The sequence below is a fragment of the Chiloscyllium plagiosum genome, chromosome 11 (assembly GCF_004010195.1).
Source record: "Chiloscyllium plagiosum isolate BGI_BamShark_2017 chromosome 11, ASM401019v2, whole genome shotgun sequence".
NCBI classification, from domain to species: Eukaryota; Metazoa; Chordata; class Chondrichthyes; order Orectolobiformes; family Hemiscylliidae; genus Chiloscyllium; species Chiloscyllium plagiosum.
The window spans coordinates 12,988,811-13,012,305 of NC_057720.1; the positions used below are offsets into that span (position 1 = coordinate 12,988,811).

The 23,495-nt window shown below is 39.4% G+C and overlaps 1 protein-coding gene across 4 annotated transcripts in view; it reads left to right on the forward strand.

Annotated features, from left to right (window-relative positions):
- The window catches only part of LOC122554147 (endophilin-B1-like), a 40,019-nt gene extending 26,171 nt beyond the window's left edge, over nucleotides 1-13,848 (forward strand). Inside the window, exons 6-11 of one of the 4 annotated variants that reach the window (XM_043698714.1) lie at nucleotides 2,035-2,121; nucleotides 5,224-5,247; nucleotides 6,835-6,924; nucleotides 7,184-7,284; nucleotides 10,503-10,725; nucleotides 13,283-13,848. In XM_043698714.1, the coding sequence (XP_043554649.1) occupies nucleotides 2,035-2,121; nucleotides 5,224-5,247; nucleotides 6,835-6,924; nucleotides 7,184-7,284; nucleotides 10,503-10,725; nucleotides 13,283-13,390 (633 nt within the window). In that variant the 3' untranslated portion in view covers nucleotides 13,391-13,848. The remainder of the gene's footprint in view (nucleotides 1-2,034; nucleotides 2,122-5,223; nucleotides 5,248-6,834; nucleotides 6,925-7,183; nucleotides 7,285-10,502; nucleotides 10,726-13,282) is intronic. The other 3 variants (XM_043698715.1, XM_043698716.1, XM_043698717.1) reach the window with 3 other exon arrangements.
- Nucleotides 13,849-23,495: the final 9,647 nt, after the last annotated feature.

Sequence of the window (23,495 nt, forward strand, 5' to 3'; positions counted from 1 at the left end):
TTCTCCCTAATCCTTCCTGCCAAGCCTTTTTCGTGCCCCCTCCTGGCTCTCCTCAGACCATTTTTGAGCTCCTTCCTTGCCTGCCTGTAATCCTCTAGAGCTGAGCAAGACCCTTGCTTCCTCCACCTTACGTAAGCTGCCTTCTTTCTTTTGACAAGAAGCTCCTCCGCTCTCATCATCCAAGGTTCCTTTATCTTACCCCTTCTTGCCTGTCTCAGAGGAACACATTTATGCATATCTCGGCGAAAGTGAGGACTGCAGATGCTGGAGATCAGAGTCCAGATTAGAGTGGTGCTTGAAAAGCACAGCAGGTCAGGCAGCAGGTCCTGCAAGGAGCAGGAAAATTGACGTTTCGGTTAGGACCACCTTCAGGAATTCCTGGTGAAGGGCTCCTGCCCGAAACGTCAATTTTCCTGCTCCTTGGATGCTGCCTGAGCTGCTGTGCTTTTCCAGCACCGCTCTAACAATGCTATATCTGACCTAGATGTGTTTAATTCAGATGCCAGTTTGAAAGCACTCCATTTCTAAATACCATCTTTGAATTAGTTAGAATTTAAGTTTGTTTAAACCTAAATTAAACCATTTTGATTCTGAATAATGGAGTAAGTTATTTTAAAAGCTTGACTGTGTTAGAGGAAGTTCATAAGTAGTTTAAAAATGCATGAGACGGTTTTTGGAACAATCGAAGGATTAGCAGATCTGCAATTTGCTTTGACACTGTGTATTGATCAATGTATTTATATTTATCTTACCCATATGCATATGAGGGTATTTAATTCAGTTGATTTGAGCTGGGTGGGATTTATACACCTCAATGGTAAGGTCTTGGGAAGTGTTGATGAACAAAGGGACTTGGACTGCAGATTCATAGTTCATTGAAAGTGAAGTCATAGGCAGATAGGATGGTGAAGAAGGCATTTGGTAAACTTACCATTATTGGTCAGAGCATTGCGTATTGGAGTTGGGAGTTCATGTTGCGGCTGTACAGGACACTTGTTAGGCCATTTTTGGAATGCGGTGTACAATTCTGGTCTCCCTACTATAGGAACGATGTTGTGAAACCTGAAAGAGTTAAGAAAAGACTTACAAGGATGTTGCTGAGGTTAGAGGGTTTGAGTTATAGGGAAGGGCTGAATAGGGGCTATTTTCTCTGGACTGTCTGAGACTGAGGGGTGACCTTTTATAGAGGTTTATAAAATCATGAGGGGCATAGATCGGCTAAATAGACAGGTCTCTTCCCTGGGTTGGGGAGTCCAAAACTAGAGAGCATAGGTTTATGATGAGGGAAGGATTTAAAAGGGACCTAAGGGGCAATGTTTTCATGCAGAGAGTGGTGCGTGTATGAAATGAGCTGCTGGAAGAAGTGGTGGAGACTCTTACTTTTAAAAGGCAGCTGGGTGGGTTTTTGATTAGGAAGGGTTTAGCGGGATATGGGACAAATGGGTCTAGATTAATATACGATATTTGGTCGGTATGGACGGGTTGGACTGAAGGTTCTGTTTACGTGTTGTACATCTCTATGATTCTGAGCTGAATCCAGATTAGTGCTTTAACATCAAGTTATTAAGCATTTAGGTTGAGGTGTTCAACTGGGAGTTAGCAGATGCCAGTTACCAAAGCAGTTGGGATTCTAATAAGTATCATGAGACTACGCAGCAGAGGAAAAAAAAATCACACATCCTACTTCAGATTGTTAGCACCATCTACTGATTGTTAATGGTGGTTAGTGAGAAGGGAATTAGTCTTGGTGCTCTCCAATTAAATAACTCTCTCAAATGGTCAGTTAGATAAGGCACTGCTTGTCGGGTAGTGCTCCCCAAACATTTATGCATCAGAGTTGGCATTTTATGATTTCTAAAGTACTGCATTATGTCATGCAACATAACAATAACATCAGTGAACCTGAATCCACTAATGATTAAAGTATACTGTATTTTATACAGTGTTCACCTGTTCAGCTTTTCAGCTTAAGCTATTGTCATCTGGCTAATATGAATGTCTCTTGTCCTTGTTTACTTTACCTGAATGTTCTAGCAACTAAATGCTTCTGAAGCTGAAGGAGACAACTTTATGGTAAATTTCTCTTACATGCTGAACTTGCTGCATGTAACATGGCTGAAGGTTTGTTGGCCTTGTGTGTTTTGACTTTATACTTGAATGCTTACTCTTGCTATCACAGCCCCAAGGTGATCCTGGGTTGACAAGTTTGTACTTGTCATCTTGGCTAAACTAATAAACAAGATAGATTTGAATCAGTAGACTTGTACTCATTTTAAAACTTGTTCTCCCTACTTAACTACAGTTTATTTCTCTGGATTTTCAATTTTCTTTTTCTTTGGGGCTTTAATATTTTATAATACAATTTTATGCGCCTTGAATGATTTTGTGAAATGGTTTACACATTTCAATTCTAAATGGCTGCAGTGAATAGAGAATGGTAAATAGAATCTTTCTACTTCTCTGTTGCACTGCATTTTGAGGTTGTCTTAAATATTAAATTGATTCCTCAATTCCCAAATGTGCATGTGTCAGCATTTACTTTGGGAAGGAAGCAAAATTAATCTATTTCAGATGGATGCATCTCTTGTCCTGCTAAAATAATTCATTTTTGTTTTAATTCTTGTTAAAGTCACATGTTGTGACTGTCATTCAGTAAATGATATTTGATAGCAAGAGGAGGTATAGCTGTCTTTATTGTGTTTACTTCATCACCATTTCTGACCCCTACCCCCATGTCCTCTGAAATTGTACAATTTTAGTATTCTGTAATTATACAATTTTGCATTGACTCTTTCAGTTCAGAACATTCACATCAAATTTTCTTAAACATTTATAAAAGTTCACAAACTGTCATGCACAGTATTATAATATTTAGTCTGAAAACAAATACTGGAGATCACAGCAGATCAGACAGCGTCCATGGAGAGACAGCAAGTTAACCTTTTGAGTCTAGATGACTCACCTAGACTCACTGTTATCTTGCTCTCTCTCGATTGATGTGGTCTGACTTGCGGTGATCTCCAGCATTTGTTGTTTTCAGTACAGATTCCAGCATCTATAGTAATTTGTTCTACCTGTAATATTTAGTCAATATCATTTGATACCTTATGATTTTAGTCATTCTCTACTGAAGAAGATTAAATAGAAACAAGACATGAAGTTTTGCACTTTAGTAGTGAATGATTGTATGGATAAAGCTTATGCTTAAAGATAAGCTGCTGTTGCAGTTCAAAATGAGAACACTTCACAATGGGCTTCTCAACTTTAGATATGCCCAGCTGCTGCCTAATATTTACAACAATTCTTGATAGCCTTTTAGATGTATCAGTGAGCATATTCAACATTAACCTTCTAATACCTTTGCATGTACTGCAGGGTTATGCAAACATATTACCAAGACATGTAGAGGTTAAGGGTTCTTTGATCTCTTTTAGAATTGTCATGCTGAATCCCTTTGCTGGGATTATGGCAAAACCACTTTGTATCCCACAGAATGTGCAACAGCAAGCAGGGTCACCTTCCCCTCTCCTTACCCCGTTAACTGTGGACGTTTAAAATTGTACTGGACTATCCTATTAGAGAATTTACTGTCTTACATTTGCAAGCATTGCATGGTTCTCAAAGTTTCATTTTCAACCATGCTCCTTGCCCATCTTCAGTAGGGTGGGTATCTTCTCTTTAGAAAATATTAATGAGAAGTAAATTAATTGTACAAGATATCTGTTCTTTCCTGCAGAAAATGTCAACCCTCTATTGGCTGCCTGTCTACATATTTTCCTGCTTTGTAGACAGCTGGTTAAAACTGAAAATTTGCTTTGTAAACCTATACATCAACATGTTGTGACATGTGTAATGTTACCAGTATTTACATTAAGTGAGTGTTTCCATACAGCACCTGAAGAATAGCTGTAGTATTATGTAGACCCTATATAGAGAGTAGCAACCCTTAGGCCCTAATGGTCTTTGCTGGTGTCTGGATTGCACTGTATTCATAATTACATCTTCCTATCCTGCCTGCTGCTATTGTCCCATAAATGCTATCTGCTTGAACCACTTTGTGCCAGCACATTCCTGATTCTTACCACTTGTTTGTAAAACTCTTAATTATATTTTTGTAACAATGGTTATCTTATGTTTATGCTGCAGCGGCAGTTTCACAAGATCCAGTCTGTTGAACCTATTCTTAATTGTACTGGATTGAATTGACATTTAAACCATTTTTGCATCACCACAGATAGACTACCTTGCAGTTGCCATTATTGGTTGTTGAGTTGGACAGTTATTGACAGATCAATATAATTTTATAGCTTTGAGATCTTGCAGTATGTTCCGAGTAACTGTTTAGGATTTTCAGAAATGAAAGTGTTTCAATGAAGCAGTTCAGGCTTTGACACATTGTACCTTTTCAGCTTATTGTAATTTTATGGTTTGGAATAAACTGGTAAAAATCCTGGCATACTCCTTATAGAACACAAAGTTTTGGACTCCAATCTTGGTGATCCTTCCGCTTGCATTATCACATTTGTTTTGGACAAACCACAAAATAGCCACTTCAGAGGATTCTCTCTGACGATAGGTATCTTCCTGCGACAATATTTGGTTGGAAGGCTGTCTGAAAAATCCATTGTCCAGGGCCACTCCTGCATTTGTAAGAATCACGATGTGGGTCTGCATTAGAAGCACAAGCTTCTAGTTCCTGATTTTTTACACTGTAGTGCTTTTCACTTTGTGCACATTGCAATATTGTATCAATCCTCAGTTCCTGAAAACTGTTATGATGTGTGTTAATATATCATTTTGATTTTGGGCAGCATTGAAGACTTGCTTTTCTTTTGACACTTCAATGATAAAATATTTAAATTTTCAAAATTTTTGAAGAAAAAGATATTAGCATTTTGTTTAAAACATTCAGAATTTAGCAAGCATGTTTCTGATAATTGATAAGCTGAATTAAAGTGTGACACAAGTGAAATGGATCACAATTGACGAGATTATGGTGTTAACTTGAAATTCAAAACTCATCAGATTAACAGCATGTCTCATTTGTGTTCCAGTTCAATTTATTTTTGTCTCCATGCATACGTTTCACTGCTATGGTACTTTTGTTGAGCAGTAATTAGCATAATACACCTGTATATCTGTCATCCATTTCATTTAAAAAGTCTGTGCATTTGACAAATGTATTGCAAATTAGTGACTGTTGTTTGTTTAAATGCTTGACAGCTTTGGGCAGAGGAGGTGACAAAAGTAAGTAAAAGTAAAGCTGTTTTCTTGTGATAAACCTGAACCCTCCAATGCTTAGGGCACTGTAACCTGATGTGAATAATATTTGAATTGCTTTTCAAAAAAACGTTTGAGCATTTGGCATCTGTGTAGCAGCAATAAGTAAATATTGACTTCAGATATTGTATTTTCTTAAGCACCTAACAATAATCAGCTCTTTTATGGAAATGTAGTCCTGTTATAAAATGGCTTCTTTGTCCGGTGTATTAGGGAAGGAGCTCAGGATGGTATTGTGCAGCAATGCCTTGTATATTCACAGCCGAGTTCCATGCCTTCTGTGTTTCTTCTGCACCCCTCTGCTATAAGGGAGCTGACCCTAACTCACTGAAACAGCTGTCAATCAAACTATTGAGTCAGGCATCAGCAGACTGATTGGTTTAACTTGATTTTGTGAAGGGATAAATTTGAGAATTTGCTGTTCAGGAATGGGTGGGAGAAAAGAGAGGGTATATTTGAGCATTAACAAATAGCATCAGCATGTGTTGTACAGTCTGATGCTAATATTGCTATTTTTAAAATGGATTACTGTTCAACCTAGTTCATTCACTACAATAATTGTGATGTTGTACAATATAAATGAGTAAATGTAAAGTCAAGCTGTGCACTTTTAATAGTCTTTGGTAATTACATTCTTGGTTATTGATAACCATGTATTAGAATGCTTATGCAGTTCTACATAATAGGTTTAAAATTAGATCTTGAAGCACTTCCTATTACATGTATTTTCAGATTATTTTATTTGATTCTTTAAAGTATATTATTATCCACTTTAGTAATTAAGCTTGCACAAAGTCTACAATAATTTAATTCTAGATTAACGCCTTTCGCTTTTTTTGAAGTGTGCAATTCCTGCAGGTGTTGACTCACATCGGGGAATTCTACAAACTTACATTTAGCCAAAGGAAACTGCTATTATAGAAAATATTTATTAGTATACATAAACTGCATGCTAGTAAGTGACATTCAAAAAACTGCATAAGCATAATAACTGATCCACGGGACCTCCTTTTGAAAGCTTATTTTTGTGATGTTATCAGTGTCAAAATAAGAAAGCTTGCACCGAGGCATGGAAGAGAAAAGGATTTTTTTTTTAAATTCCACTTGTTATTGATTGCAATCTGTGGAAAATCTGTTGAGTGAATGAACATAAACCGCCTGTTGGATGCTGTTGCCATTCTCTCTTAGTCTTTGTTAATTTCAAATGTGATTATGCATTTAAATTCATACTTGTTGTAGCAAACTATTGATTAATTGTACAGTTAGCTCGTTGTCTAGTAAATGTGTAAATAGAATTCAACTGAAATTATCATCTATCCATCACTTGGGCACTTTAAAATGTAATACTTTTTTAATGTGAGAGTTAAATAGTTAGAAAATAAATTCTACATTTGTTATTGGATTTTTGAGCTCAGAATTTTAAAAATACTTCTGGCAAGCAGAATTTTTTTAAGCTAGTATCTATTTTAAAAAGTAGAAGTGCCTTTTTTCCCCTGAAAAGATATTTTCTCGTTCAAATGCCTGAACGTTTCTTTTCACACTCTCTTTATGTAGGCTGAGCAGGAAATGCGGATTACTCAAAGTGAATTTGACCGCCAAGCAGAGATCACAAGACTTTTGCTTGAAGGAATTAGCAGCACTCATGTAAGTTCCTCTAACCCTTATCAGTGGCCCTACTGAATTGCTTATTCATGTGCTGTCATCTCATCCAGTTGCCTGCTGATGTGCATTAACAGCCATTAGAGGAAACCTGACTGGTAATTACAGATACTATTTCACTCTAAACACATTAAACTGTCTCTTAACTTTTGGATGATTTTGAAAATCAATCTAATTTTCTGATATAATGACCTTTTTGCCAGTATATCTTTTCCATTCTGCATTTTGTTTCTCTCTGCCACAGGCTCATCACCTTCGTTGTCTGCATGACTATGTTGATGCCCAATTGACATACTATGCTCAGTGTTACCAGTATATGGTTGACTTACAGAAGCAGCTTGGAAGGTAATAAAGCTTTTCAGTGGAAAAGAGCCTTTCTGCAGTAAATAATGGCTCATAACATCAAAGCAAGCTTAAGGATATTTAAATCTTTCCTGTATAGTTTAGCACAGAGCTACAGACAATTTTCCAAATTTTCAAACCAATAAAGGTAATTGAGTGACTAAAATGATTTGGGGCTTCCTGATGTGTAATAGGAATATGAGTTCAAGTTTTCTTTTTCAAAAGAGTAGTGGTAAGTGATTATCTTTCAGATTGGAGTTATAGTCAGGTTGCCAGGAGTCTGAATAGAACTACTGTTTTCCTCAGTCTATTTTAATGAGTCAAGACTTGATGTGAAAATTTGCACATTGTGAACCAAGGGGTGGATAGTTATAGACCTCAAGAAGTAATAACCTGGAGGGATTGACAGACACGTGGCAGATGAAACTTAAACAACTCAGTGTTCTGCATTTAGAATGATGACAGGTAATATAGAGTCATAGAGATGTGCAGCACAGCAAGAGACCTTGTGGCCCAACTTGTCCATACCAACCAGATATCCTATGTTAATCTAGTCCCATTTGCTAGCATATCCCTCTAAACCCTTCCTATTCATGTACCCATCCATATGCCTTTTAAATGTAATCGTACCAGCCTCCTTCACTTCCTGTGGTCGCTCATTCCATACACATACCATGCTCTATGTGAAAAAGTTTAAAATTTCCCCTCTCTCCTTAAATCTATGCCCTCTAGTTGTGGGCTTGCCCACCCTGGGGGAAAAAATACCTTGGCTATTCACCCTGTTCATGCCCCTCATGATTTCATAAACCATTAAAAGGTCACCTCTCAATCTCTGACTTTCCTAGGAAAATAGCCCCAGCCTATTCAGCCTCTCCCTGTAGCTCAAATACTCCAGTCCTGGCAACATCCTTGTAAATCTTTTCTGAACTCTTTGATGTTTCACAACGTCCTCTAGCAAGGAGACCAGAATTGCATGCAGTATTCCAAAAATGACCTAATCAGTGTCCTGTACAGCTGCAACATAACATCCCAACGCCTATACTCAATGCACTACCCTATAAAGGCAAGAGTACCAAATGCTGCCTTCACTACCCTGTCTTGCTGCGACTCCACATTTTCAAGGAAATATGACCCTGCATTCCATGGTCTCTTTGTTTGCAAGACTCCCCAGAACCTTAGCATTAAGTGTATACGTCCTGTCCTGATTTGCCTTATCAAGATGCAGCACCTCACATTTATCTAAATTAAACTCCATTTGCCACTCCTTGGCCCATGTAGAGCTTTGAGGTCATAGAGCCTAAAGGAGATCACCGAGATTGGGAGGGAGAGAGATGAGACCACAGAGGGTGTTTGAAATACAATGATGTGAGTTTTAAAGTTCAGGGGAGCTAGAGTGGGAGCCAAAATTGATTTGTGAGAAAACAGGAGCAGGCCCTTCTGCCTGTTACGTCTGTGCTGACTGTGAAGCCCTTCTGATACAATCCCACCTGCCTGCATATGGTCTGTATCCCTATATTCCCTGCCTGTTTGCATGTGTCTAAATACCTCTTAAATATTGGTGACATATCTGCTTCTACTGCCACTTCCCCTGGCGACGTGTTCCAGACGTGTACCATCCTCTGTGCTTTTTTTTTAAGAAAAGAAGATTATCTCCCTTAAGTTTTTTGCCTGTCACCTTAAGCCTATCACCCTAATATTTTAACATTTCCATCATGGGGAGGAAAGATTCCACCCTATTCATGCCACTCAGGTCACCCCTCAGCTTCTGATGCTGTAGTGAAAACAATCCAAGTTTGTCCAACCTCTTATTATAGCTAATACACTCCAATTCAGGCAACATCCTGGTAAACCTCTTCTGCAACCTCTCCAAAGCCTCCATATCCATCCAATAGTTCCTTTGGAATCATTTCTTCAGGTTCTCTCTTAAAAATAAAGGTACACATATAGAGGGAACACCGTAACAGAGGGACTTCTATGCCTGTCTGCATGCACTCAAATCACTGAGGGTGGCACAGGGCAGGTTGAGAAAGTTGTGACTAAAGTTTATGGAACTCTGCACTTAAATAGAGGCAGAATACAAAAGCAAAGACATTGTGGTGAACTTTTATAAAACACTGATTTGACCACAGCTGGAATATTACATCCAATTCTGATTACTACAGAAAGCTCATGAAGGTGTTTGAGAGAGTGCAGAAAAGATATATGTGAATGATTTCAGGCAAAGATGAAGAAGCTGGGATTTTTCCTTCTCTCAGAAAGAGGATCTGAAAAACATGCATCAACATTAATTTTTGTTTACATTATTTTTGCCTATTTAATTTGTAACATGGTATAGAATCTATTCCTTCCTTGTGGTGATAACTATTACACATTGGTGACAAGTTAGATATCATTAGATCTGCCCAGACCAGGTTTGATAGAGGTAATTATAACCGTGATGCATCTGTACAAAGTACCTAAGGAGAAAGTGTTCTCATTAGTGGAAGGGATAGAACCAGAAGATATCAAATTAAGATGAATGGTACATGAATGAAAGATAACATGAATTAAAATCTGGAATACACTTCTGGGGGCTGGTATGGAGGCAGATTTAATCATGGCTTTCTCTAAAACAAGTAGAGCAATTATCCAAAAGGAGCGAATATGTAGAACTAGAAAGAAAGGGAGGAAGGGATAGGTGGATAAAAGCAATTACTGCAGATGCTGGAATCTGAAACCAAAAGAGAAAATGCTGGAAAATCTCAACAGGCCTGACAGCATCTGTAAGGAGGGAAAAGAGCTGACGTTTCGAGTCTAACTGACCCTTTGTCAAAGCTAAAAAAAAGGGAGAAATAGGGAGGTATTTATACTAGGCTGAGAAAAGATGAGTTATGGCTCCAGAAGCAAAGGTAGCAATAAAGAGGAGAGTTGGACTGGGCAGCTCAATGACATTCACTGGAGTGAAGCTTTTTAATGCTTAACCTGTTACCTGTGTGTTATGGTTACCACCACGAAAAAGGAATGCATTCTATGCCATGTTGCAAATTACATTGTTTTTACCTATGTTAATTGATTTTAATACATGTTTTTTGGTAATGTCACCAATCTCTCCTTCACTTACATTTTACGGTAGGTGCCAGAATGAAAACCTAATATTAAAAGGAGGTGACATATGACCTAGAGATTAGATCTAGAAATTGCTGTTCTATGAATTAAAACTTAATTATTTTTATTGTTTTCAGTTTTCCAACCACATTTTCTTCCAACAACAATCAGACAGCTTCAGCTTCCCTTTCACCAAGCACTGTGCCAAGTTCTGCATCTTCCATCCCGCTGAGCATACCGAACTGTCCAGTACCCAGTAGTAATGATTATAAAGTGGCATCCAGTGGTACCAGAAAGGCACGGGTGTTGTATGATTATGATGCTGCAGACAGTAATGAGTTGTCACTTCTGGCTGATGAGGTATGCCATAAAGTGTCCAAATGTTTGTTTTAAAAGAAAAGTTTTCCTAATAATACAGTCAAATTATGTTCATTATTTATAGATTTCCCCTGAATTGGCTATGGAGACACAATAATCAGATTCACAACATGCCTCCTCTGACTGGGAGGTTATGGAAAGAGATGTTTCCTCTTTGAGAATCTAGAGCTAAATGGCACTATTTAAAAAATAGGTGCTTGTGCAATGAGAACAGATGAGAAATGCTTTCTTGCAGAAGCCGAAATGTATTTGGAGCTCTTCCTCAAAAAATGGTGGAATAAGAGTCTTTGAATGTTTTTAAGACTGAAGTAGATATTTTCTTGGTAAGTAAGGGAATGAAAGGTTATCATGAGTAGGCAGGAATGTGGAGTAATCAGGCAGGCCGTTATAGATTTGAATAGCTGAGTTGCCGACTCCTCCTATATCTGTATATATTCAACAGTTGTGTTTATGAATCCACAGTCTCATTGAATAGAGGTTTCTGGATTCCCTTATCTTAGTGTTTCTGTTTTTAATACTTAACTCATCTATCTTGTGCCATAGAGTTTGGTCTTTCATATTTCCAAGTGGCCGTTATTTATTAGAAAATGGGTATTGACCTCTTCCTTTGTTTCTCTTTCTAATACGAGGTTGCTGAGATCATTTTTGGCATGCACTCTATTTGAAGGTTTCTAAGGTCTTGTTGGTCTGTGTGGATCAGCTACTTAATGTCTTATTCAGCCGAAGCATCAAGGAACTAAGTGATTTAAATTGATCAAACATTTTTGACCATATTATGCGTCTATTGTTCAGGATTGGAGAGCAATCAAAATATGAAGAACAATTACTGAAATAGAATCAGGGGCCTAGAGGTAATAAGCAGTTCAAGCTGGTTTGGAGTTGAAGTCCTTAACTGGATATTCCTTGGACTTTTTTTTTCACTACAAATAGCTCCCCAATTTCTTTCTCTCCTATTTTAAACTCAATGTGATGAACGTTTATTGGAGCTAATTTGAGAATTCCCATGCAATGCTATAAATTTTACTTCAGCTTTGTGCATTTGAGCCATTTTATTGAATTAAACACTCAAAGCTCCACTTAAGTAGTACCTTATGTTACCTGCTTTGTATAGTTAAGTGTGGTGTAGAGTAAAACTTGAGATTAACAGCATGTTTACTTTCTCAGTGAGACCTGAGTGCTTGTAACTGAAGTAATGGGGACTATTCAGTTTGAAATGATACTTCAGCATAAGCTGATGTACACACAATTGCATTTATAGTTTGAATGCTGAAGAGCAAAGACAATTTGAACCTAATTATTGATCTAGTCTGTTATTCCATTTCCAATTTTAAAAGCATGTGGATATTAAGTACTTGAACTGAATTTTGCCTGTTTCCAGTAAACTGCAATTTTATTCCAAAACACTCAATTTCACTTCTGGTTACAGTTCGGTGGCTCAGAATCCTAATTTAGAGAGCTACGTTTTAAGTGTGTCCTCACCTGCCTGTCCCCTTTACACTTGAGCACAGCCACCATCTTCTCAAGGTACTATATGCCAAGAAGGAATATTAAAACAAAATCTCCTCTGTGTTAAACCTAAACTTTGGGAATTGAGCTTCTTGGCACTCTTGCTCCAGTAAAGCACCAAAAACTTTATAGTGCTTTTAGCATGGAAAATGGACCGGATCAAGCAGGAAATAAAAATGAGGAGAAACGCAGGAATGACCACTAAGCCATGGAAGGATCCTTAAGAAATGAGAGAGAGAGAGGCAGAGAGGTTTAGACATGATGTTAAAGAGAGTCGTACCAAAATAGGTGAAGGTCTATTACTAGTCAAGGGCCAAAGAGAAATGGGACTGTATAGAAGACCAGAGTCTGGAGATGTAAGCATGCCAAAGTGATAAATTTCTTTGAGGGCCAGAGTGATTGGATGAGCAAGACAGAAAAGCAACATGTGAGCTTTGTAGCTTTGTGAAGCTGAAAATGGCATTAGAATGTGAAGATGGCATTAAAGAATTTGAGCTGGTGACAAGTGAATGAGCAATGTGTTGTGGAATTGTGGAAAAGACTGTAAGGTGGATCTGGGCATGAGTTACATTGATTTAGGATGTGTGGTCTGAAGGTCAGCAGTAAGTCATCATGATCTAGTTCAGCTTGGCCAAGAGACTGAGTTATGGTGGAATTGATGGTTATTTGTATGATCTATTACTGTTGAGAGGATGGAGTGGGAGATTCTGGTGCATTATCAGAATAGCTTGAAACGGAACCTGTTTTTTCAAATACTTTTTAATGGAAATATTATGCTGCCATCAGTGCTTTATACAAATATTTGTTTTGTAATATATTCACCTTCACACCATGGCATGTCCTGACATTTACAGTAGAATATAGTTTTAATTCCTGTCCTGTAGTTTAGTTGGTTCTCTCCACTTGTACCCTCCTTTCCTCTTCAGTCATCTATTTTCCTCTCACTTTCCATTATTTTCATTTTCACTCCTGTCAGCTTCTCCTCCCACCCCTCCTTTGCCACAGCTAGTAATAGATCTGGTTTCTGTTTCAGGTCATAACAGTTTATAGTCTGCCGGGAATGGATTCTGACTGGTTAATGGGTGAAAGAGGAAATCAGAAGGGAAAAGTCCCAATTACGTATTTGGAGCTGCTAAATTGAATATGTGACAACCTGAGCCTTTCATATTGGTTGTAATTGCAATGTATTTAATTACAGCTACCATTGTATAAAGCAGTTTATGAAATGTCTTCCATGCAACGTGTCTCTGAAATGTTAGGGATCAGTTGAATTCCGTGAATGGCAAAAGTTGCATGTTGCACTCATTAAAGCAAGTATATAAGCCCTTGCTTTTGAAAACTTTGAATATTTTTGTGCCATGAATATTATTTGCTCAACAATAACAGCTTCATTTTCTATTTAATATTTCATTAAAATAACTTTCATACTTTAGTGGTTGAAAATGCATTTCTTAATTAAACCAACTTGAATACAAAGTCCCAGTATTTCTAAAACTTTATTACCAGAAAAATGGAATTCAGCTTATAAATTACATGTGCTTGATTAAATGTTAAAACTGATGTACAGCATTGCCAAAATAAAACAAATTGTGAAAAATTGTGTTTTTATTATTTAAGTGTATATTTTGAAGCTGTGTGTATATTCACTGCTGTACTATATAGTTGGTGAACTTATGAGACTATGTGAATTAGATGGAAATATTCAGTAGACCACATAAGATTTCTCCTGCATTGACGTCTTCCGCCCTTCGTTTTGTATTGTAGAAAGTCTCTTTCGGTACATGGCTGGCTGGCTCATTTTAAGAGGACACACTTTATGGTGTTTTCCTCCAGCTGGCTTCACCAACCTGTTGTTGACTCTAGCTCCAGAGATATGCTGCTATGAGCCTGAATATTTGACCTTGCAATAGCCACTTCAAGCATCACCAGACATTGAGAGCCTTTCCACATTAATGCTACAGATTTCACTTGCTGGCAGTTCTGCAATGCACCTGTCAAAAAGATAAGTTTTCTTTCAAACTTAAGCTCCAGGATCAAAACATTGCATTCAACGCACTTTTTTAAAAAAAATGTCAGGAGCATGCGGTCCTCCAGAGTTACCAGTGCTATCTCTGATGGTCTCAGAACCTTGTGATGGACAGGAGGTAACATAGGATTGCTGGGCGCTCTGGTCAGTGATACTCAAAATAGTGTGTCAAGCCTGAAGACTGTGTAAGACCCAGCAACAGAAGATAATTGGATGTGACTGTGGGGCATAAATTTAATGTTTATTAAGTTTAGTTTTGTTTGTTAAGTTTATCTTTGTGAAGTTTATTTTTATTAATGTTTATTAAGTTTATTTTGATTCATCAAGTATATTTTTGATGTTGCTTCAGTTTCTGTTTTGCAATTGTAATAGATTTTAAACATAAATTGTCACCTTTTCCCTTTTGGCAGCACCTTCCAACCCCGTGACCTTATCTTTTAGAAAGACGAGGGCAGCAAATGACCAAGGGTGGAATGGACCTCTGTCTGTCATTCCTTCATTGTGGATGTTAAAATTCTGGAACTGTCTAACAGCACTCTATGTCTGCCTACACTGTGTGGACTGCAGTGATTCAATGAGAGAGCTTGCCAACATTACCTCAATGAGCACTTAAGGATGGGCTGAAAATGTTGGCCTTGCCAGTGACACACATCCCATATATATATATATATACACACACAAGTATATTAGACACAAATCCACTCCCATCTTAACTGCAAATTCTTGTGTGAAGTGTTGTTTTGGTTCTCCAAAGGAGGTCTGATTGGAAGGACACAAAGTCACTAATTGCATTCTATGTGATTGAGACAAAGGTGATATTTCACTCCTCACCCTTTTTGACTTGTCTACAATCTTTGATGAAGTCATTAGCTTTGCTCCTTCAATAACTCTTCATTGTTCATTTGGGTGGGGTTGTTCTCACTTGGTTCTACTCTAAATGTAACCAGTGAATCATTTGCAATCCCACGCTCTGACTTACTGCCCCCCTCAATGACCGGCCCTCTACTACTTCTCTCAACATTGTCCTCCCTTACTGACATCATCTGAAAGTATAGTATTGGCTTTCCCGTGTGCACTGACAACACCCAGCATCATCTCCCTCAAACACTCCATTTGCTAAGTTATCTATATCTAATATCCAGTACTGACGAGCAGATATTACCCTCCAGTTAAATATTAGGAAGGCCTCAACCTTTTTCTGATCCAAGCTCCATTTCCCAACAGCAGCCTGGGTTTGAGACTGTCTGTTTGCAGACTGTGTCACGTTAACCAGTGGGCGGCACGGTGGTATAGTGGTTAGCACTGCTGCCTCACAGCGCCAGAGACCCGGGTTCAATTCCCGCCTCAGGCGACTGTCTGTGTGGAGTTTGCACATTCTCCCCGCGTCTGCGTAGGTTTCCTCCGGGTGCTCTGGTTTCCTCCCACAGTCCAAAAATGTGCAGGTTGAGTGAATTGGCCATGCTAAATTGCCCGTAGCGTTAGGTATAGGGGAATGGGTTTGGGTGGGTTGCGCTTCGGCGGGTTGGTGTGGACTTGTTGGGCCAAAGGGCCTGTTTCCACACTGTAAGTAATCTAATCTAATCTAACCCTGCGGTAAACTTCAGACCTCGTCTTTGTGCCATTATTAGATGCAGCCTACTTCTACCTCCTTAATTGCCCTGTTGGCTTCCACATTCTATCCTCACATAAACTCAGGTGATTGCACCAAATGACACTCCAAATGTTCACTGAGCTACATTGGTTCCTGGTCAGGAATGGGTGGATCTTGAAATTATCATCTTTATTTTCATATCCTTTCACAACCTCATCCCTCATTATAGCCATAAATTCATCCAGCCTCAGAACCCTCCTATATCTCCAGTTTCTATCTCCTGAGCATTGTGGATTTCAATTGGTTTTCCCTCCAGTTGCCTCAGTCCCAATTTCTGGAATACTCTACACTCCTCCACATTTTTACATTGCTTTCATCTTTGAGGCACTCTCCAAAGTCTACCCCTTCAACCAAGTTTATAATTCATCTCGACTAATATTTCCTTATGTTGCTCAGTGTCATGTTTTGTCTAATGCACCTGCGAAGGGCAATCACATCACCTTTAATGTTAAAAATCACACAATACCAGGTTATAGTCCAACAGGTTTATTTGGAAGCACTAGCTTTCGAAGTGCTGCTGCTTCATCAGGAACCACCTTATGAAGGAGCAGTGCTCTGAAAGCTAGCACTTCCGAATAAACCTGTTAGACTATAACCTGTTGTTGTGTGATTTTTAACTTTGTCCACCCCAGTCCAACACCAGCTCCTCCAAATCATGATCACCCTTAATGTAAGAGTTGGGGACGTTGTCACTCTAATTGTGAAGAAGAATCACATTCGAGTTAACATTAACTGTTTTCCTTCCCACAGATACTGTTGGGCCTGCTGAGTTTCTCCAGTATTTTGTTTTTCATATTTCCAGTGTCTGCAATATTTTGCTTTTAGTTTTTACTTTGTTACTCTTCAGATCTCATTGCAGCCTCCTCCAGTCAAATAGTGAAGGGCAATGTTGGGTGCACCGATGTCAACAGTGCAAATTATCTGACAGGGCCTGACCTAATTCTGGAAAAAAATGAAATTTGCTCAAAGGGTTTCATCTTCTCAACTGCTCAAACGTTGCACTGACAGATATCAAACTGCCACCCCTTTCTTCCCCCCCCACCCCATCCCTGCCATTATACACACTTCATTAATTGTGTTCTTTCAGCACCTTTTGCAATCTACCTGAGAATTGAATCATTTCAAGTGGTTGTTAGATTGTGCTTTCTTAAGCACTTGAATTTTATTAAAAGCAGAAAGGGGGAATGTTTGCATTCTAGCGGTATCTGTGGGAGACTGAATAGAGTTTGCATTTTGGCTCTGATTTGATTTGATTATTGTCACGTACTGATGTACAGTGACCAGTTTTGTTTTGCATGCAGCGCAGGCCATGAATACCATACAAGGTGCATAAGGATTTTAGAGCGAGGAATACAATGTTAGGGCCGCAGAGAAGTATGCAAAGGGTGAGATCAAATTAAATTTTAAAATTTTGTGTAATGTAACCCTGTTTAAAACCCACAGTTCAGTCTTTTATTTAGTCAAGTGGGAGATGTCATCAGATCACTTTGGCAGCACATTGGTAAGTTTTTGGGGGGTATGTCTGAGATAATATTGTTCCTCTAATCCTGATGCAGCTAAATGTTAATATTGATTGATACTAAATCAATTGTCAGTTATAAAATCTCACTATGTTCTTTAGGAATAGAAATCTGACATCCTTACTTGGGCTTTTAAATTTCCTTTGAGGCACTTGGAGAATGGCTCACAAATGCTGGCCTTGCTGTCTCTCTGCTCCATCCATGAAAGAGTTTATTTTGATTAAAGGTGGGGTTAAGTTACAGGTCAGCCATGATGTGAACAGGTTCAAGGTACTGAATGGTCTTGGTCATGCAAGTGCTGTGGGGAAGGTCAGAGATCAGATTAGAAAAATACATTGAAAAATACAGCGCAGTACAGGCCCTTTGGCCCTCGATGTTGCGCCGATCCAAGCCCATCTAACCTACACTAGCCCACTATCCTCCATATGCCTATCCAATGCCCGTTTAAATGCCCATAAAGAGGGCATTGCTACAGGCAGGGCATTCCGTCAACTCACGACTCTGAGTAAAGAATCTACCCCTAACATCTGTCCTATACCTACCACCCTTTAATTTAAAACTATGCCCCCTCGTAATAGCCGACAACATGACCTCAGGGCTCCGGAACTCAATTCCTCTACCAATAAAAGCCAGGACGCCATATGCCTTCATTACCGCACTATTTACCATAGGAAAGTTACTGCACAGAAAGAGGCCATTCAGTATGTTATGTCTCTGATTACCAGCACTTGGTCTGGTACCAGCACCTTGCAGGTTACAACAGTTCAGGTGCAGAGTAAGATTCCTTTTGAGAGACGAGAAATTCAGACTTTATTCCAAAACTGAGCACCCACCACCCTCTGGGTGAAATGGTTTCTGTGGAATGTCTCAGGAATACCAGAAACTACAGCTTTCTGACTCTGAGGTACGAATTCTGTTAACTGAACCAAAGCTGAGACTAAGAAGTCAATCAAAGAACAGTAAGGTGGCTTTCAAAAATAAACATCCATTTTACAAATGCACAGTTAAAAGATGCATTGCAAAAATTTACCAAGGCTCTTTAGCCAACACCTTACAATCACACAGGAGATGCCATCCAGAAGGTTGAGGGTGGCTGAGGTAGGCAAATTTTGTTATGCAAAGGTATTAAGGGATTATGGGCCTAAATCAGATATGTGGAGTTAGGCCACAGATCATCTGTGATCCCGTGGAATGGGCTCAAAGGGCTGAATAGCCTACTCCTGTTTCTGGATATATGGGAACACCACTCCCTGAAAGTTATTATCCAAGCCACTTACCTTTCTGACTTAGAAATGTCTTGCTGTGCTTTCAGGGCTGCTGGGTTAAAAAAAAATCCTGGTACTCTATCCTTGACACCATTGTTTGTCTAATGACCGCACGCAACCTACAGAGATTCACGAAGGCAGCTCATCATCATGTGCGGCACGGTGGCACAGTGGTTAGCACTGCTGCCTCACAGCGCCAGAGACCCGGGTTCAATTCCCGACTGTGTGGAGTTTGCACATTCTCCCCGTGTCTGCGTGGGCTTTCTCCGGGTGCTCCGGTTTCCTCCCACAGTCACAAAGATGTGCAGGTCAGGTGAATTGGCCACGCTAAATTGCCCCTAGTGTTAGGTAAAGGGGTAAATGTAGGGGAATGGGTGGGTTGCGCTTTAGCCGAAGGGCCTGTTTCCACACTGTAAGTAATCTAATCTAATCATATCATCTTCCCAAGGGCGAATAGGGATCACAACAAAAGCCTTAGGAGATCAAACAATTGGATCATTGGAATGTAATCTCCACAATTAAATCAGGACTGTTGTGTATATGTCCTTCTATGTTCTGTATTAACACAAAACTGGTAATGGAGAACTTCATGCCTAACTTTCTCTGTTGAACTCACTTCCAATCCTTGAAATAAAGAGTTAATCTACCAAATCAGGATTACTGTAGCACACAACCAACTGCAGAAGCTTTCAGCTTGAACTTTATTAGAAACTACCACAGTATTTATGCAGCAGAGTCAAAATGATGAACATTTCCTTCCCGTGTCTGTGTCGCAGTATGATCTAAGGTGTGTAGTGCATAAATATTAAAGTTTATTTTATTAAATCAACCATTTTGGACATGGGGACTTGAATCCCAGACCTTTCAGTCCAGGGCCATTACCACCACCATTGGACCCCCAAGATTGACAGAACAGACTGGAATCTTATTGATTGGTGTGCGATTACTTCATTGCTGTTGTTGACCCTAGTGCAGGGAAATGGTAACATGAGGCATTTTTTGCAGAGAAGTAGAGTTCTGTAAATGTTAAGGCCTCCTGCCATAAAGCTAGGGACATACCACTGTGCCACAGGTCCTTCGCTTTCCCTGTTTTCGTTGGTTTGCGAAATTGAGATAGAATAAGTGGTCCCTGCTTGAGTCCATTTCAAAAACATCAGGCACCAGGCTATTGCAGGCTTTTTATTAAATAGTGACAGATCCTGTTGCACCAGTTATAGTCACCAGATGGTAGCACTAATAATGAAATAGATCAAGGCCCCAATGTGCATTAGAGATGGAAGATTTTTTAGGTCAAATCGCAACATCGAGGGAACACTGAAGAGAAGGCTCTTTTCTGGTCAGTGGTTTGGGTGCAGAGTATACCAGAGACAAACTCAAAGAATGACTCAGTTGAAAACAGAGTGCAGAACCAGGTTGAGGAGTATGAGGCTGATGCAGCGCAAGATAACAAGGATGATCAGTTGGGTAAACAGGCCCTTTAATCTAGGTTCTGGAGTTTGTATGAGCTGACCACTAGCATTAAATTGTGACACTGGAGGTGCATACTCTGCCATGTCACAGGTCCAATCAGTATCTATTTAATCATTTCCAATGCCAGTAAGTTGTATTGCAAACCCAAACCTGTATTAAAAGAGATTACTGCAGAATGTAAGTGTGAAGAAGAGGAATCTCTCTCAAATGAGCAATTGTGCCATTCTGGAGAGCAGTAAACATGACCTATTTAAGATACAGTGAAACTGTTCACTGAAATCAGTGAAGATACAGATCTTTTGGTGAAATAGATTACAGCAGAATTCGGAAGAGTTCTTGCAGATAAGGCAGTTGAGAATGATGCTTGAATGTTGCAATACCTATTGTGAGCAGATGATGGTGCCAAACATTGAGAGCTTACAAGAGCAGCATTGTATTTTCCTGGAGAAATATTAAATGAGTCGCCTTGTAGGTTCCTTTGTTTTTATATATAAAATGGTTTTATATTTGTAAAGCAAAATATTTAATACTTCCACTCGAGTAGACTTAGGTGGGTAAGGGAGAGAAATGTTAAACGGGCGACCACACAAATGAGGGTTGGAGTTTCCAATCCTCCTGGAATTTTATTTGGATGTTCAAACTGCAAACTGATCAAATTTGCTTTTGTTACAGGATTAGCAGGGCCAGTTGAAACAGCTCTGAGATTACACATCATGAAGACAAAATGTGCAACTGGGTTGATCAATGACAAGTTAATTTTAATATGGTCAATTAATTGCAGCATACATAAAGAAAAAGTGTTGGCAGCAGATTGCCCTTATGTATTTCAACACGATGCATGCAGTCAATGTTGAAAGACTCCCAGAGGCTTTAGATGATTCAATTTTAAGTACATCCAATCACTGCAGAAACAACGCTGGGTACAGATTATTGTACCATATGAGAAACGACAGTGGGATTTAAAATGCAGAGGATACCTCTATGATTCTGCATTTCTATGGATTACTTTGAATACTTCATCATGGATAGAGAGATATTCAGAATCAAGCAGATATTCAGACAATAACCTTGACATTGAGCAAATGGTTCAAGGATTAAATTATAGGGACACTCTGGGGAAACCTTTTTTTAATTCATTCACAGGGTATCACTGGCTAGGCTAGCATTTATTGCCCAAGGGATAGTTGATGGCTAATAAGAATCAACCGTGGGCGGCATGGTGGCACAGTGGTTAGCACTGCTGCCTCACAGTGCCGGAGACCCGGGTTCAATTCCTGCCTCAGGCGACTGACTGTGTGGAGTTTGCACGTTCTCCCCGTGTCTGCGTGGGTTTCCTCTGGGTGCTCCGGTTTCCTCCCACAGTCCAAAGATGTGCAGTTAAGGTGAATTGGCGATGCTAAATTGCCCATAGTGTTAGGTAAGGGGTAAATGTAGAGGTATGGGTGGGTTACGCTTCGGCAGGTTGGTGTGGACTTGTTGGCCGAAGGGCCTGTTTCCACACTGTAATGTAATCTAAAAAAATCTAATCAAATTGCTATTGGTCTGGAGTCATATGCAGACCAGACCAGGTAAGGATGGCAGATTTCCTTCCCTACAGCGTATTGGTTAAGCAAGTGGGTTCTCACAAGAATAAATAAGGTTTACATGATCGCCATTGGGCTAGCATTTATTCCAGATTTTTCAAAGCATTCCACATCTATCACAGTGGGTTTTAAATCCATCATGTTCTCCAGAAACCTTGATCTCAGGAATGTTGGATTTGCAATCCAGTGTTAATACCACTACGCCAGAATAGCAACCAAATGGTTAACCTTTGCAGAGTGTAGAAATGTCAGTACTTCTAACAAAATTATGGTATTTTCAAGCTAGTGAAAGGACTGATATCAGGGAAAGGCTTCACACAGACCAATTGATGCAATGGAATAGACTTCTGAGTGCAGTGATGAGTATGAAAAGTTGAACACATTTGAAAGAAAAATTGACAGGGATTGAATGAACAAACCATGACATTTCAAACAGGTGTCCTTTTCTGTAAAAGATGTTATGGCTATGTACATGAGGAAAGCAAACAACAATTAGTCAAATTATTTTTTAAAGTGAATCTATATGAAGGAAGGTCATGGATTTCCATAAGTTAGTGGAAATCCAGGTATAACTGACAAGGAACATAAGTCACACCATGAGATGCTGACAGTAGGGAAAGCTAGAGGTGTAGAATTGGACTTAATTCAGACACCCAGATTAATGCTATAGGGACAAATAGATTGCTGGAGAAACTCAGCAGGTCTGGCAGCATCTGTGAAGAGAGAAAAACAGTTGATGTTTCTCGTCTAGTGACCCTTCTTCAGTGTGGGTTTGGAGTCACATATAGGCTAAACCCGGTAAGGATGGCAGAGTGCCTTCCCTAAAGGACATTAATGAACAGGCAGGCTTTTACAACGACTGATGATTGTCTCTTGGCTACCATCACTGAGACGAGCTTTTAATTCCAGGTGTAAGCATCAACTGCAGTGATGGAATTTGTATCCATCCTCAGAACTTTCACCTGGGCCTCAGGATTACTAATCCATTGATATCACCATCACCCTGGCATCTCTACTAAAATGAACTGTTAAGTCTTCAGAAAGATGCCTTTATTCCCACAGCCTAATTGGAAATGCACCCATGTGATGCCATTTACAGAGTACCTTTCAATATGCGTGACCCACATTAAACAAAATTCATTTCATCCTGAAACTTCACATGTTGAATGGGAGAGAGTTGCACAATACATAATACGGGCGGTTTTATATTCTATACCAATCACCATGCAGTACATGCCTTTGGGTAGCTGCTAATAAAATTAACTAGTGGATAGAAGCTGTGTGCTAATCCTTGATAACAACATGAACATAATTAATTTATTGTGCAGTGCGACTATCACACAGCAAAGCAGTATTTGCATAATAGTCTTTCAAGAAATAGCCCAGCACATCCAGCCGTGAAATAGGACACCTTTTAGCAAGTGCAAGGTGAGAAGAGGTTTCAATTGTGCCTATCTGCTCACTCAGCACCCCCAAACCCAACATCATCAACATACATACCAACCTTTCCCTAGCTACTAATCATTCTGAAGAAGATTCAGTGGACTTACAGTCATAGAGATGTACAACATGGAAACAGACCCTTCGGTCCAACCCGTCCATGCCGACCAGATATCCCAACCCAATCTGGTCCCACCTGCCAGCACCCGGCCCATATCCCTCCAAATCCTTCCTATTCATATACCCATCCAAATGCCTCTTAAATGTTGCAATTGTACCAGCCTCCACCAC